The following is a 17,614-nucleotide window of genomic DNA, read 5'->3' on the forward strand; positions in this document are numbered from 1 at the left end:
GTACCTAAAATTAGACATTAATTATTAAGTAAGTATTGCAAAATGTTTACTAATAAGTATTAGTAAACATTTTGCAATAAATAGGTATATAATAAACAGAAAATGTAAGGAACTCGGGAATAACCTGATCACAGTGCGTTGTGGTGGGTTATCTTGCATGAAGTACATATAACAGTGTGTAATATAATTAGTCACCATAACAATACAAATAGTACTTTTATATTATGTACCTATTGTAGAGGTATTGACATACGCATGTGATAAATGTGATAGAGTCTGTGCGGAAAGAGAAGAGTCGTGGAATGTATTGGGCCCAATACATTCCACGACTCTTCTCTTTCCGCACAGACTCTAATAGTAGTACATACATTCAATCTCTGTAACTTACATTGAACCGCCTCTATCAACTAAATCTTGTAATCGGTAGAAAAAATATTAAGATAATTAAATGCACAATAAGGGTTCCCCTAGATATGTCGACGCGGAATCGGCAAAATACGATAGGAAAAAGCTTTATGTCGGCGCAATAAGAGCGAAAAAGTCGTCGTTTGGCTCGGCTCGCGACGGCCGACGACGCCGGACGCGTCGACCGGTTTTTCGCTCTTATTGCGCGGACATAAAGCTTTTTCCTATCGGCTTTTGCCGAATGCGCGTCGATATATTTGGGGAGACCCTAATGTAATGTTTCAAGGCCTGAGTGCCTGATTTTACCCGATAATTACCGTTTAATACCAATGTATTGGAGAATACGCGGGGAAGTGGCAATGAATAAAAATATTCAAATTAATACGTTTTATTATTCTGTCCACCCTATTTGCTAACAATAATTACAAATTTCCGAATGTAGTGACTATAACTTAGTAGTACCCACAATATTGTAAATAAAAATCAATTGGTTACTGGAAATATCAGTAATATAACATCGTAAAACATTGAATTACTTATAATGATGTTAATGGAAGAGTTATGAATTCATTAAAACAGTCTACATCAAATAATTCATTAAATTTTCTGCCAAAATGTAAATTGTCGAGTTAGACTGTTAAAGGTACTGATTTCCTTATATCAATGTAAGTACCTACTACTTATTACATGGTTGTAATATAAATAGATGTTCAATTGTTATGGACACAGCTTAAGCTGATATGTTATTTATACAAACATAATCCTAACCTGCTATTTGTCATACATTTTTTTCAATCTAGGTCCGGAGCTGAATCATTGTGGCCCATGTACTCTTCTTCATCAGAACTGTCTGCCGCTTCACCAATAATTGATTTCAGGAGCCCACCAAACATTGAGTTGGCATTTTTAGGGTCATGGGGAATCTCTATTCCAAACCAGATGCGTCCAATATTATCCAAATAAACTGAATAGTTTGGATCACGTTTTATACTAATTGCATACCAGTTCCTTAATATCTTAAATTGAATTGCATGTTTCCTGTGAACAAAAAGTTTTATTAAAACATCTGTTTAAATTAATTTGTACAGGTTTCTTTAATAATAGCTACATTGGAATAATTCAAATTTGACTGAACTAGTCCTTTTCTAAGATGACAAGATGACTCATATGACTGGACGTAGTTTAGGGTAAAAGATCCAATCCACAAAAATCTGTTAGTAAAATTTGAACTTTCTGTCAAATGGAAAAGTCATTCATTTAAATCACAAATTTTAGAGGATGGATCTTTTACGCTAAACTATTTCCTATGGCAGCTTGGGAATTACAAGCATCAAGCACTTTAGAATTGAAAGCTGGCAGGATACTGCTCTGGGCCAATCAAAGTGGCATGCTCTTGTGTTGGAGGCCAAGACTCATTTTGGTTCATTGTGCCAACCAAGTAAGTAAGCTCTTGCTTACATTCTTCATAAAATAATAAGTTCACATCATTTATTACTTACTGTTCAATTGCACGTAGAAGAAACCAAAGAAAATTGAGTAAAGGAAATAAATATGGTGGGCCTCTGTCATTCTTTATGGTTGGGTGTGATCCAGTGTATTTGTTGAACGTCTCAGTTGCCATTTGTATGTTCCGTAGACATAGGAACTGCAACACTGCTTGTGCTATAAACAAGTCTATTTCTGACTTAAGGCCTTTAGTAGTATGCAGCTCAATGAGCATGGTTGCATATGCCGATCCATCGCTGGAGTGTAGGAAATGCCTGTGTGCAGCAGTGTATTTCTTCTCTCTCCAATATACTTCAGCAATTTTCTGTAATTTTCAAATGATAAAGTAAATAAGACTCCAAAATGTCATCAAAGCAATACATTTGGGCCAGATATGTTTGGCTTAAAAAGTTACTGTAAAAAGTATTATTCAAATTGTCTGCTTACACTGTTTTCGAATGTACCTGTCCTATATTATGGGGATAACACAAAGAAATTTGAACTTAGTTGTCACTTGTCTGACTGTAGTAGATAAAGTAGATTAACAACAAAAAATAGACCTAAACCTGTGTTGTGTACAATAAAGTGATTACTACTACTAAAATAGTGATTACCCGTCTGCTATAGAAAAGGCAGACTGTTGCCAAAATTTGCCAAATGATCAAGTGTCTGAATACTCATACTAAGAGGGTAAACTGTTGTGACACACATCAGGCAAAGAGACCTTTCCCCATATTCAAGTTTCACTATCAGACCTTGGTAGTAAAAAAGAAAACTAAATAATAATCACCTTGTGTAGTAACGGATGGCCCTTTTTATTGCTGTCCATTGACCACTTCACTGCATTAGTCAAGAATGTTTCACGCTCCGGGATGGTTGGACTCATGATTTCAAATATATTAGCTACTTTCTCAATCCATTCCTCACATGGCTGTGTTTCTGATTTAGTCAAAACGTCCAAAAGCAATATAGCTAAGTCTGCACCGCTACCTTGCTGGTCACGTTGCAAGAGTAATGTCGCACCTTCGTGAAGCAAGTTTAATAGATCCGCGTATTTCTTCTGACTTAGGTACCTTGAACACAACACAATCACCATGAAATAACAGTCACAGGCAGCAAAATATGCAATAAAAATGATAATCACTACCTGAAATAAAGCGTCCTATACATTTGATGAGCTTCATAGTATTGACCAGAATTTACGGATGCTGCTAGTTTATCCAGCACTCTTCTAACACCTCTTTCCCCACGTGCCGCCATGGTTATTTATGAGATGATAGTATATCTTTAAAATTTTAATTTCGTGTTCACTTATTGTACGCCTTAAGAAAAGTCATTTTTGTTTCATTTCATTGGTATAGTGAAGGTGGCATTGATGGCAGATATGAAAACAATACTAACTAGTTTAAGTGGAATATGTACATCTCTCAACATAGTACTAATACCTAAATATAATTCAATAACAGACAGAGACAAAAGGTACGTTTTTATTTAGTAGTATAATACATATCAGTTACGTTCAGAAATCAAACAAATTTGGCAGTCGAATATTTGTAAAAGCCGTAACACACTACTATACCGCACCGAGGTCACGGTGCGCCGCACTCATAACTGAACGCGAGAAAGAGATATCTCTTTCTTTTTCTATCAATGACGCACCCATAGACTTATGACGCACCAAGTAAGCGGTACAGTGCGGTAGTGTGTTACGGCTTCAACAAATGATAAGGGGTCAACTAGGCTCACAATTTTATTGCGCGATAATTGGCTAAAACTGAGTTCCTCTCTTCAAAAGGTTTGTGGAGTTAGACCAAGAAAAGTCTGCAACGATTATGAGAGGCAGTGCAAGTGTTATTTTAAACGTCAAACTTCTAAACATTTGCGCTGCGTGTACTATCAAAATCGTTGCAGACATAACTTGGTCTAACTGTGACTCTGTGAGCTGTATACCTCGCAATAAGCATAAATAAATGTAAAAATTAAAAATAGGCACTCGTTGAGCGGCGGAGAACACTGGCGCTTAAAGCTTTTATGCCAATTTCCGCCATTTTGTACTATTCCAAAAAATTAAAGGACACAAAATTTCACGAGATTCGGTTCAGGAAATCGACCTGCAGAAGAGAACATCCGGACATACGAAAGCATTTTTGCACAAACTGAAACGGAGACCTTCACTGACGCTCGGTCAAAACAGACGCGACTTTTTTCCGGCCACAAAACTTTCACCTTCCAACAAATCGCTTGCGATTAAGTGGAGGGTAGCTACCTTCCATAAATTCTCAGAGGCCCTACCGCAAAAAACGAAAATCGAAATTTCGTTATATGCCTCTCTATCGCACTTGCATATTGACCCCCTATTTTTATATTTTAGGTAAGTACGATTATGATTTTAACGCTACAATCAAGCAGGGGATCTGTATGCAATCGCTTTTATACTGTAGGTACAGTTGTGGAAATGAAATGTCGAAATGAAAACAGTAATAATTTGGGTATGAGGAAATGTTGGACGCTTTTACACTTTAGCACATTCACGGCCAGCGAGAGCTACGCGCTAGGAACTTAAAACACGGCTTTTCCCGTTTGTAAGGGGTCATCCATTAATTACGTCACACGAGTTTCTAGGTTTTTTGACCCCTCCCCCCCTCCTTGTCACACTTGGTCACATTTGGCAAACCCCTCGCCCCTAGTGTGACGTCACATTTTTTCTACGAAATCGCCAAATCGAATTAAGTAAGTACCTAAGTATTATTAATATTTTATCAAAATATTTTTGACTATATAAATATTAGTTATTTAATAACCCAAAACTGCTTAGCAAAGAAAATTAAACGAATAAAAACGATTATCATATTAAAAACTTGTTATTTAAATGTACAGCGAATAAAATAATTTAAATAAATTTTCGGTCAATGATGAAGTTAAAGTGACGTCACAAAGTTTGTGTCTCCCCCCTCCCCGATGTCACATTTTCTTGACCCCCTCCCTCCCCCTAAACGTGTGATGTAATTAATGGATGACCCCTAAAGAAAAAGCGCCTACGAATAGAAAACCCCAAGAGGAAACAGATAAATATATCTACAGTTACTTTCACATTTATATACCTAGTTGGTCAAGCAGATCTTGTCAGTAAATAAAGGCGGCAAATTTGAAAAATGTAGGCGCGAGAGACTGGCGAGAGATATCGTCTCATAGAAAATTTGAATTTCGCGTCTTTTTCTACTGACAAGATTTACTTGACCATCTATAGGTAATAAACCGGGCAAGTGCGAGTCGGACTCGCGCATGAAGGGTTCCGTGCCATAATGCAAAAAAAAAAAAACAAAAAAAACGGTCATCCATCCAAGTACTGACCACTCCCGACGTTGCTTAACTTTGGTCAAAAATCACGTTTGTTGTATGGGAGCCCCATTCAAATCTTTATTTTATTCTGTTTTTAGTATTTGTTGTTATAGCGGCAACAGAAATACATCATCTGTGAAAATTTCAACTGTCTAGCTATTACGGTTCGTGAGATACAGCCTGGTGACAGACGGACGGACGGACGGACAGCGAAGTCTTAGTAATAGGGTCCCGTTTTACCCTTTGGGTACGGAACCCTAAAAACAGCATAAATATGTTACATTGTAGGGATACATAAGCACAGGCAGAAGTCTAGGAAGCCAACTGTAGCAATGCAATATATCGGGCAATAGTAAATGACCGTTAATAATTGATAGAATAAGGATTTACGAAGGTGCAAAGAAAAGACATTGTTCTGAGACAACGCCCCACGGGAGGATTTTATTTTATTCATGGATGTGAGTTGGTATCCCAACGTATACGTGAGGAGCTGCCTAAAGCTGGCTTTAGTAAATAGATAATGAAACACGTAGGTACTTTAACGGCGGCCGGGACCCAATCAACCTGCTACCTGTGTGTACCTACCTATGGCTGTGTCGAATGATGCAGCCTTGCACGAAAGTATGCAAATGGCTTCTTGTTTTGCTTGAACGTATACAAATTGAGGTTTCGAGGGATTATCGGGATACAATGCCGAAATTCAGTGTCCAACCGGTTCCCTTCAAAGCTAAGAGTAATAGGTGTTGTTCTCTATAAAAAGGGCATTTAGAGCGATTGGCGCGTATACCATTATTAACAATAGGTTCGTTCTAGAAAGGGCATGAAACCCATGAAGGTATGCCGCTGTACCAAGTGCGTAATAAAGTAAGGTAGAGTATACCGGTCAACTAAAGTTTATCAAAATTTTACTACGTATTTCTTTGAAGGATGCTGCACGTTTTAGTTTTAGCCCTCGATCTACCTTCCCTATTGCTTTGTTTAGTTGAATGGCTCCTCTACACGATGGGCCAGCGCCGGCCACTCCCAGGGACATAGCCATGGGGTAGAATGAGATAGCAATATTACTTGCTCCCTCCAACGCATAAATTTGTCTCTTGGAGTGACCGGCGCTGGCCCATCGTGTAGAGGAGCCAGAAGGAAATTTACTACAAAGGTGACTTGTCGGCTTTGAAAGCAGAACATGTGAAAATCGTGTCGTGGGACAATTCTTCCAAGTCTAGCCGTAACTTAAATTGCTAGTGCAATTAATTAAAACTCATGAAAATATGTTTTTGTATTTAAACAGAGTTAGTTATAGCGCCGTAGCCCAGAATTTCGGATGTGCAGTATTTTCCGGACGCGCATGTCTCGTTTATCCCCGACAGTGAGCTCTATCATTTCCGGAAAGTCGAGTGGCTAAATCAAATTCATCGCGCGACTACTGCATCGGTTTTGGAATGTGGCCAATAGATTTTAGCGAGCAATTAGGGTTCTTTTATTTGAATTTTCCTGGCAACTTGCGGTTGACCATAAAAGTGTTATTCATGGATTTGAAGCTTTGTTTCCTTCTATAATTCCGAATGAAATTGTACAATGTAAGTACATGAAGGGAATAGTAACTCTAATTCAAATGAAACTTGATTTTCCGTATAAAATAATATCAACGCCATCTGTTGAGTTGAAACCTGTTCATTGCTGGTTTATACTACAAATTTTTAGAGAAAACCACAACTAAATCGGTCGGTCTATTTGGAAGCTAGTTCGGAACATACATTTGTACACACAAACAGCCTCTTACCATAAATGTATATATATATATATATATATATATATATGTATAAGTAAGTTTGTGTCGTGTGTCCCAAACTATTAGTAGGTATTTATGATGTGGAGCACATAGTCTACATTTAACCGACTGTGAAAGAGTAGGAGGGGTTTTTGTAATAAATAAAACCTATTTCAAACGTTTCTAATACCTTCAAATAAGATTTTACAATTCGTGAACGTAACGAGTTGATGTGATTTTTTCAAACTCGTACACACACACTGCCGTATTCGAACTTCAAGATATTCACAAGAGATACACGTACTAGATCCATTCTAGACACGTTATAGTTTAGATATCAACTATAGATGGTCAAGCAAATCTTGTCAGTAGAAAAAGGCGCGAAATTAAAATTTTCTATGAGACGCTATCCCTTCGCGCCTATATTTTTCAAATTTGCCGCCTTTTTCTACTGACAAGATCTGCTTGACCAAGTATAGTTCTCTTTTGCAGCGCAATTCGGGCAACCAATGTCATTTTTACGTTAGATAGAGTAAGATATCTATTAGATGTGAATTAGATCTGTGTCATATCCTGTGGCATTCGTTCAAGAGTATCTCCAGAATCGCGCAAATGTCAAATTTGACAGGTTAGATCTTAAACATATCGTTATCGTATCTTGGTGATGTCTAAAAGATGTCTAATAATAGATGTCTATTTTTTATCCGAATCGGGCCCACAGCTGCACATTATAGTTACATAGGCTTGGGGCAATAGGTTATAGTCACCTGCTGTTATTAAATTTGTCGCTGTGTCGCAAAACTTGACCGGCGGTGATATTGGCGCAATATTGCGGGTGAGTTGTGCCGCCGAGTCGGACTCGAAACTTTTCAATTTAGCCACAGGCAAGGCGCCAGAATCGAGACTTTGACTGCACTGAACACTTGCCTATTGCGACGGACAACTATAGTTGCTAATGCCATTTGTTCAGTTTACTCGTACACAGAGTTTTTCCAACGTTTTTGTTGTTCTTTGTATATCGTACATACAAGCGTACTTACGTATTATAACATGAATCACGATACCTAACTACGTATTAACACATTCACAGCCCCCGACGCCCATGTGCGTTCGCCGGCATACAAGTTTGTTCCTAGGCCACGCCCTCTGGCAGTGAATGCGTTAAAATTTCAGTGTTTTCTTTTTTACTTCAATAGCTTCTCTCGAGGCAGTTTTCTATAATCGAACCAAGGATCGATCGATCAATAAGTTTTAAATCATAATATCCTTTCCTATTTCACTATCAGGTACGAAATTCTGTTCTAGCGGCGGCTGGGATAGTAACTGGACTCTTATAGTTTTATAAAAATCTCTTATTCTTTTATCTAAGTGTATCAACTATTGAAGAAATAGTTATGTTACTCTATATAAGTATATTTATAAAAAAAAGAATACCTACCTACACAAGTTTCAAGACTAAAACTTTACGTAGGTAGATCAACTTAGGTACGAAAAACAAAATCGACGGGATTCACGACTTAGGATCTCTAGACCCTCGTCATCAAACTACGTAATATAATTAATTACCTACAAAAGTTCTTGTGCCATCTAAATTGATTTATTTTACCCCTCATTAGGGAATATCGCCGACACCCTTGAAAGATTAACGAGACCATCACTTATTCTTAAATATGACGGAGACGACAATAAGCGGTTATTACTAAATTTAATACCTCTTTCAGACTTAAATTTATCCTTAATGTCTCGATTTATCGTGGTGAGTGGTAATAGATGGATATTTTTCATGTCGTAATGATTTAGGTACTGAACTTTTGGGACGTTTTAAGGAAGCTACGAAGATATAGGTTTAATTTGTACCTAAACTAATATCACCTTCCTCATCATGATATTAGTTTTAGGTAGGTACAAATTAAACCTCATAATATAACATATATTATTGTATAATTCTAAGGTATCTATATTTATTAAATATGACGAACCCATAGTAATTTTCACAAGTAGTTATCAGCCATGCAGGCTTCGTTGTCCGTTTCTAAGTTTGCCTTTGACTAAACTTATTAAATATATTATGTTTCTGGAGCAACGTAGCTACCGTCTGAAACAGGGTAATATTTCAGTAAGATTGCAGGTGCAAGGTGGGCACCTACACTTGATTAAGAGAAGTTTACCTACTAACTTGAGTCATTTAGTTTTGCGATGAATTAAAAGTGCTCAGCAAAACTTCTTGCAAAATTCATTTTCTTCTGCATGCGCAACATTTAAATTGTAATTTCAGTAGAGTTGTACAATATTTGCTTTTTAAATATGAGTATGAAGGCGAAATTCTGAATTCTTATACATAGTAAATAAATTTATTGGGTTGCTAGGCAGTGAACGCATATATTTAGTATGGAAACCGCCTTTAGGAACATTACCGTTCAAATTCTCGGGCCAAATTAGCACACATACAAAATTACGCCTACATTTAAATAAGACGACGCGTTTACAGAGTCTGTAATCAAAGCTGGTAAACAAAATAATAGTCATCTTTATTACACTAATGGTACATACCTAAGTGTAGATGAAATGCATATAATGTCAATAACTACCAATCAGCGACATTAATCCGCTAATAACCTTCTTGCTGTACGTACTGGCCGCTGAGAGTTTGCGGTTCACATTTGATTAGAATATGACTTGGACAGGGATAGGTTTATGCCATACATTGAAGAACCAGTCAAATAATTCACGTATTATAATTTAATGCAGATTAAAAGATAACTAGTTAAAATGTTGTTATGAAATGACAGACTAACTCAACATAAGTAAATATAGATGGTCAAGCAAATCTTGTCAGTAGAAAAAGGCGCGAAATTCAAATTTTGTATGAGACGCTATCCCTTCGCGCCTACATTTTTCAAATTTGCCGCCTTTTTCTACTGACAAGATCTGCTTGACCAAGTATATATATATATCATTGTTGTATAAATGTATTCCGCTATAATAAGTATTTTGTATATTTTATTATAAATTTGTATGGCAGTGCGAAGTCACGTTCAGGTATAGTCTGTCCGTTTTTCTAAGATCAAGTACGCCATTGTAAATGTATGGTAAACTTGATCTTAGAATTCGGACTACTGGCTATACAGCCTGCAAAATTTACATGGGTACACGAATCGGGTCAAAAATATTTGAATAGGCGGAGTCACAATAAATCCCCACTTTCAGTTCCAATGGAAATATTTTATATGTATATAGCCGGTCAAGCAAGTTTGTCAGTAGAAAAAGGTGCAAAATTAAAATTTTGTATGGGACCACACCCATTCGCGCGCTTACATTTTCTAAATTTGCCGCTCTTTTATACTGACGGAAATGGCTTGAGAGAGAACCTACATATATGTGACGGTAGAGGGTGGATTCGAATGATCAACATTTTCAGATAATGTGTGTATTTGTTAAATTAATTCAGTGGAAGTGTATCTACATATAGGAGACCGGGTATGATTATCCCACGAGTTATATCTCATGAATAGAACTGTTTATGGATCTACATGAACATCCTTACGCTAGATTATAGGATCTGTGGCAACACAGACTAGAACTAGACATGGCGTCGATTAAAGACTGTGTTAACTTTTACTCGGTGTTTTAATTAAATAAATAATTACCAAAATGAACATGGTGTCAGGCGTGGGGTCAGGCGTAGTGCCGCCCATGAACTATGAAGGAAATCTGGCTGAAAATTTCAAAATATGGAGCCAGAGGCTAAAAATTCATATGGAAGCTAACGAATTAGACAAGGCCAAGGAGAAAAGAAAAATTGCAATACTGCTAAATTTAATAGGAACAAAAGGAATCGAGATCTACAACACGTTTTCAATAGAAGAAAGTGATACGTTTGACCAAGTACTTGAGAAATTCAAAAACCATTTCTCTCCAAGAAAAAATTTGACAATTTTGCGTCATGAATTCTTTGCTATAAAACAAAATGGCGGGGAGAGGTTGGAAGACTATTTTACAAAAGTAATTAATCTTGGAAAACAATGTGAGCTGGGCGACTTGGAAGATAAACTGATTCCGAGTAAAATCATTTCCGGGCTTGACAGGCAATATGACATGCTAAAAACAAAATTAATTTCGGAAGAGGACACCAAACTGACATTGGAATACGTGACTAAGTACCTGAAAAATGCTGAAGCTTCGAGGTTACATGTACAACAACAAAATTTAAATAAGGAACCGGAGGCGGAGGTTCTGTTTGTTCGTAAGCCTACCAACAATCAAAATTCTTTAAAAACAATAAAAAATTGTAGAAACTGCGGTAAATCTCACGGTATCAACAAGTGTCCTGCTTATGGGAAGACATGCTATAATTGTAACAAAGTCAATCACTTCACAACTATGTGCATGAAAAAGAAAGTGCATATTGTACAAGAGGTGTCGGATCAAGTAGAAGAGGTTGAGGACATGAGCGACCACTTCTTCATCGGAGTGGCTGACATCGAAATAGATTTATCAGGAGATGAAATTACCCAAACGTTTTTTGTTAATGGACAACCAACTCTTATGAAGTTGGACACAGGTGCGGGATGCAACATTATGGGTACAGAGGTATGTAAAAAGTTATCAATTCCCAAAGAACTAATTAAAATGAGCAAAAAGAAAATAGTACAGTTGGACAAGAAACGTGTGAGTGTTCATGGTGAGTGTAAATTAATGATAAGGCATCCTAACAAAAACACTTACATGGTGGAATTTGTAATTCTTGATGGTGACGTCCCTACTTTGTTAGGCTGTAAAACATGCTCAAAATATGGTTTCATCATGGTTAATAAGCAACTAGTCAATGTTCATAGTATTGAAATTGATAATAAAATTCCTAATCTAATAAAAAACTTAAAAAATAATTTCAGTGAGCTGTTTGATGGTGGTCTTGGATGCCTTCCCGACACAGTAGAACTGAAACTTTGTGAGGATGCAGTGCCTGTGGTGCAGGCTGCACGACGAGTTCCATTCTCATTACTGTCTGAACTAAAAGAAGAACTGGGAAGAATGGAGCAGATGGGAGTAATACAGAAGGTAACCAAGCCAACTAAATGGGTCAATAGCTTAGTCGTAGTCAGAAAACCAAATAATAAATTGCGCATTTGCCTCGATCCAAGGGCATTAAATAAATTTATTATTCAGCCTAAATTTCAATTGCATACATTGGATGAAATTAAAAGCAAAATGCAAGGTGCTAAAGTATTTGCGGTGTTAGATGCATCAAATGGTTTTTGGATGCAAAAATTGGATGAGGCGAGTTCAGATTTATGCACATTCCAAACTCCATTTGGCCGGTACAAATATTTAAGAATGCCATTTGGAATTTCTGCTGCGCCTGAGGAGTTTGGTAGAACAATTGCCCAAATGTTTGAAAATATAGAGGGAGTTAGTACATACATAGATGATATTTGTGTATGGGCTTCTGATATTAAAGAATTAAATGAGAGATTAAATAAAGTTCTTAAAATAGCATCAGATAATGGTATCAAATTCAATGAAAGTAAATGCAAGTTTTTTGTTGAAGAACTGTTGTATATAGGGCATAAATTTACACCGCAAGGTGTGATCCCAGACCCATCTAAAGTGGAGGCAGTTATGAGAATGGAAACTCCAAAATGCAAGAAAGATCTTGAAAGGTTTCTCGGTATGTGTAATTACCTATCAAGATTCATACCCAGGTACTCTGACATTAATCAACCTCTAAGGGAACTAATCAAAGAGGGCAATGTGTTCCGTTGGGAAAGCAACCAAGAAGATTCTTTTAATAAGTTGAAACATGCTATATGTAACAGTCCATGTTTAACCTACTTTAATACAAACCAAAACATTACTTTGTCAGTTGACAGCTCGTCTACAGCCCTTGGAGCTGTCATTTTGCAAAATGAAAAACCTGTTGCATTTGGGTCTCGTAGTCTAACTTCAACAGAACAAAATTACTGTCAACTGGAAAAGGAGATGTTAGCTGTGGTCTATGGGTGTGTTAAAATGCATCAGTATGTATATGGCCGTAAAGTGTTTGTTGAAACTGACCACAAACCTCTTGAATCACTCTTTAAGAAACCTTTGTACAAAGTTCCTGCCAGGTTACAGCGTATGATGCTAGCAGTTCAAGGTTATAATTTGGATGTAAAATACAAACCAGGTCGTGAAATGTATATTGCTGACACACTTTCTCGAAGTTGTAATAAAAAAGAAACTGAGAGTAAATTCCAGGAACTTAATAACAATATTGTAATGCATGTAAAATTACTTCGAGAAAGTTTGCCAATCTCAAATGTCTGGCTAAAGAAAATACAAGAGGAAACAAAAAATGATAGTGTGTTATGTATTGTAAAATCGTTTATTGAGAATGGATGGCCAAAAAATTGTCATGATCTAAATGCAAATGTAAAACAGTACTGGACCTTTCGGGATGAACTAGCGATTTTAGATGGTATAATCTTAAAAAGCAATCTTGTAGTTATTCCGAGCACATTACAGCAATACATGATGCAAAAAATACATGAAGGACATGTAGGTTTAAGTACGTGTAAAACTAGGGCACGTTCTTGTGTTTTTTGGCCAGATATTAACAAAGACTTAGACTGTTATGTAACCAGCTGTATACCATGTGCAAAGTTTATGCCTAACAATCAGAAAGAACCCTTGATGAACCATAACATTGAGTTTTTACCATGGTATAAAATAGGTATGGACATTTGTCAATTTAATGAAAATAATTACTTAGTAATGATAGATTATTACTCTAAATTCATTGAGGTGTGTAAATTAGATAAATTGACTAGTGATTGTGTAATTAATCATTGTAAATCAATATTTGCAAGGCATGGTATCCCATCATACATTGTAACAGATTGTGGAACTCAATTTACATCTGATAAATTTAAGCAATTTGCTTTAGATTATAAATTTACGCACATTGAGACAAGTCCCAAGCACTCACAATCAAACGGAATGAGTGAAAGTGGAGTTAAAATATTTAAATCTATTTTAAAAAAATGTAAGGAAGATGGCTCAGACCCTTACCTTGGTTTGTTAAATTATAGAAATACAGAAAAGCCATATCAGCCCTCACCTGCTCAGTTAATGTACTCAAGAAATTTAAATTCACTTATACCTGTATCTCTGAACTGTCTTAAACCTAAAGTAGTAACAATTGATAAACAAAAATATGAGCAATATCATGACTCTGTAAAACAATATTATAATAAGAATACTAAGTCTCTGTCAAACCTTAACCCTAACCAAAATGTGATGTTTAAAAAAAGTATTGATTCTCCATGGGTCCCAGGCAGGGTCCTTAAGCGTTGTGATGAGCCCCGCTCATATTTGTTGGCAGATGATAGTGGCAGACTCTTTCGTAGAAATAGAAAATATGTTAATGATAAGCCTAAAATTAGAAATTACGGGAATATGGTTGATGATTTCGGTATTACAACAGGTACCCTTGCACCAGCTGTTAGTTGTAGTAGTGATAGGAATATACATAATAACAATGTAACAACAGGCACTTCCCCTAATGTCGAAACTCTGAGTGATACTCCTAATAATGATGAAGATTTGTTAAATAACGCTAATTTGGCTGGCTCTTTTGCTTCTGGTAATGTTCCTGTTATAAATGCTCCTCAAGCATTAAAAACCAGAAGTGGCAGGATAGTCAAGGTGCCTGAGAGATTAGATCTGTAAGTTAATTATAGGATTAAACTTTAAAATTGTTATTTGTTTTATATTAATAAAAGAGGGGGGATGTTTATGGATCTACATGAACATCCTTACGCTAGATTATAGGATCTGTGGCAACACAGACTAGAACTAGACATGGCGTCGATTAAAGACTGTGTTAACTTTTACTCGGTGTTTTAATTAAATAAATAATTACCAAAATGAACAGAACATATTCTAGATATCTTTCCAGGCATCCACTTAATTTCATGTCTCTATAATTGGACAGCTTTTTTCCATAGTTCTCTGCGAATAGCATCTTGTGGGAATCTGAATGGAAAGTAATGTAAAATGATCAAATATGATTATGAATTTGAAAGAATGAGGTAGTTTTTTTACAGCTCCGTCTCATGAAATAAAAAAGGAAAATTCAAATCTGTAAGAAAGAATTCATTACCTACTACATTTATAATTATATAGAAAATACCTAAACCAAGTACAAGTTAATAAAATAGTCTACTTCATTTGGCATAACACCATCCCTATTATCCTCGCAATTTAAAAAGTCGTATGTTGTTATGAAAGTCGTATGCAGTTGTTACGTTTTAGCTTAGCACGGTAGTATTGAAAACAAATCGTCATGTTTATTCCAAATTTTACTGAAGTTATCTGTTTACTACAAGTGAAAAGTGATTCCACTATCCTTGGTATGAACTAAAATAACTTCTGCACCACTTCACGACACATGAAGACATTTTTAATTACAAAAAAACGTTGTTTTTATAAATCAATTTGGCCATCCGTCACTGACTGTCATCTCGGACGAACTGAAGTTGCGAATCGAATAGTTTGTAAGCACCGCCTACAATCGAATAGTTTACGTTGGGTCATAACTGAGCGGACAGAATACTTCCATGTATATCAGTTCGCTGTTGCTAGGCAAGTTAACTGATCTTTAATTACCGTCAAAATTAGCCCATATTTGCCCATTGGGTCGTTTTCGACCCGTTGAATAAAACTTGCTCCTTATAAAATTGGTTGGAGGGTGAGTCTGTAACCTCAAGGAGTCTGCCGAAGACTAGTTCTGGGCATATTATAGGTTAGTTTATTTGTGTTGTGGGACCGTGTGTAGCGGTTCTCTAAAATCAATGACGTAATTTTCGTCGTTTTTGCCGAATGTCAGTTTTGGCTAAATTTATAAATTAGTTAATATAAAGTCGTCAATGAAATTACTTAGTCTATTGACCCATTAAATATTTAGTAGCATATGTTACAGGCCCACACAATGTATCGTTTTACATTAAAAAAAACTTAAAAATATTTCAATAAAACGCTTTATACATCTATGTATAGTACGTATATATAAGTAAATGGATACTTAGTTTATCATAATTATAAATCTTCTATTCGTATATGTTAATTAATAACTTTAATAGGGGTGGATTTGGTCACATGAAGGATGTAGGAGCCTGCAAATAGGTGGGATCTCGGCGCCCTTTCTTGCCTCCCGAGACCTTACCAACTGACACAGTTTTAGTAATAATTATGAATTATTAACACATCTATCTACGTAATAATGTTGTTGAAGGAGGTCTAAATAATTTAAGTGTTAACGTTTCATTTGTACTATTAATCACAAAAGTATATTCATGAGGTACCTACGATATTTCTAAAACGGCTTTTGCCCTTTTTTTATGACACTTTACGGTCCCTCTACGTGTCGTTGCTACCGACATATTGTAAAATTTTAATAATCCGATTTTTTTTAATTATATCGTATAGTTATCAGACAATACATTAATACTAACCGTACCCGGCTTCTTACACCCCACTCGGAGCAAATTACACTATCGATTGGGCTATTCTGTAAAACACTATCGTTCGCTAACTTTAGTAGGTATCCGATTTCAGACCGGACAGTGTAAAATGGCTCTATGAAAGTAGGTAATTCGGGACATTTGAAATCTACGGCGTCCACAAATACATGTCAAGCTTAAAAACATTGCAGTTTCCAATACGTGGTCTGAGCGAAAATTTGTCAAATGCACGGACAGCAGTAATTAGAACCCCCACAAATGTTTGCCGCGCTCTGTGCATTCTCCAGTCGTGCAGCCTGTCATAGGAATTTTCGTCGAAAGTGGGACAGAGAAATCCATAAATACGAGTATTGTGCGAGGTACGAAAAGCCTGATAGACATACAGCTAGGCAGCTTGGAAATTATAAGTACGTGCGTCGATACAAACATCGAAATGTGATTCGTCCCAATGTGTGATACAGCATGATCAATGTACTCGTACACATTTTCTGGCCTCCTTCTACGATTAGACATAACAAATTCACTAAATATACTTTTTATATCTATGGTTTTTCAGGAACAAAGATTAATTTGTTAAATTTGTTTACCTATACATCTCTTAAAGTTGGAGACTAATAATGTTTATTTATTATAATTAATAACGTTATTCGTCATTAGAATAACTCTTTTAAATTGGAATTAAAAAAATGGTCTGTGCGCGCGTTGTAACAAGCTTCATATTCAATGTTCTTAGGTGTTTTACAAAATGTTACCCTTAGAAGTGGTGAAATAAGTATGTATTACGAGTGGGTGCATAATATTCATGAGAGATTTCTTTTATAGCGGCCTAATAAAAAGTATCAATAAATCCATATCCTTGCGATTTTGCAAAGTCACTGCCCATCTATTGTATTGGCAAGGGTCCAACGGGTAAGCGGAATCAAATCTCACCATCTTGTAAATGTAGCGATTCCGATTTCACCCTCTACAAAAATAAATAAAAAGGGCTAACTTTAGTACTTATATCTAAGAAATAACATAACAAAATGAAGTTAATATTTGAAATATTTAAAATATAAATTTGGCTAATATTCTAAATGCATTTTTATAATTCAAAGCTGGCATAGAGAATTAGGTA

The 17,614-nt window shown here is 36.1% G+C and overlaps 2 protein-coding genes across 2 annotated transcripts in view; one reads left to right on the forward strand and one right to left on the reverse strand.

The window, feature by feature from the left end:
- Positions 1 to 17,614, forward strand: part of LOC134667309 (ubiquitin carboxyl-terminal hydrolase 4) — a 358,087-nt gene that overhangs the window by 269,554 nt on the left and 70,919 nt on the right. The gene's annotated exons all lie outside the window — the stretch shown is intronic.
- On the reverse strand, positions 778 to 3,297 carry LOC134667293 (Golgi to ER traffic protein 4 homolog). The gene is made up of 4 exons (XM_063524635.1): positions 3,038 to 3,297; positions 2,681 to 2,963; positions 1,905 to 2,215; positions 778 to 1,443 (listed from the first exon to the last, which is right to left on the reverse strand). The coding sequence occupies exons 1-4, from the start codon at positions 3,148 to 3,150 to the stop codon at positions 1,197 to 1,199; spliced, it is 954 nt and encodes a 317-aa protein (XP_063380705.1). The 5' UTR covers positions 3,151 to 3,297; the 3' UTR covers positions 778 to 1,196.

This window comes from Cydia fagiglandana, chromosome 9 (assembly GCF_963556715.1).
Source record: "Cydia fagiglandana chromosome 9, ilCydFagi1.1, whole genome shotgun sequence".
Taxonomy (NCBI): domain Eukaryota; kingdom Metazoa; phylum Arthropoda; class Insecta; order Lepidoptera; family Tortricidae; genus Cydia; species Cydia fagiglandana.

Coding starts and splice junctions, on each gene's coding strand:
- LOC134667293 (XM_063524635.1), bottom strand. CDS start 3,150: ATGGCGGCACGTGGGGAAAGAGGTGTTAGAAGAGTGCTGGATAAACTA. Junction 2,964..3,037: donor TATAGGACGCTTTATTTCAG/GTAGTGATTATC, acceptor GTTGTGTTCAAG/GTACCTAAGTCAGAAGAAAT. Junction 2,216..2,680: donor GCCATCCGTTACTACACAAG/GTGATTATTATT, acceptor TGAAAATTACAG/AAAATTGCTGAAGTATATTG.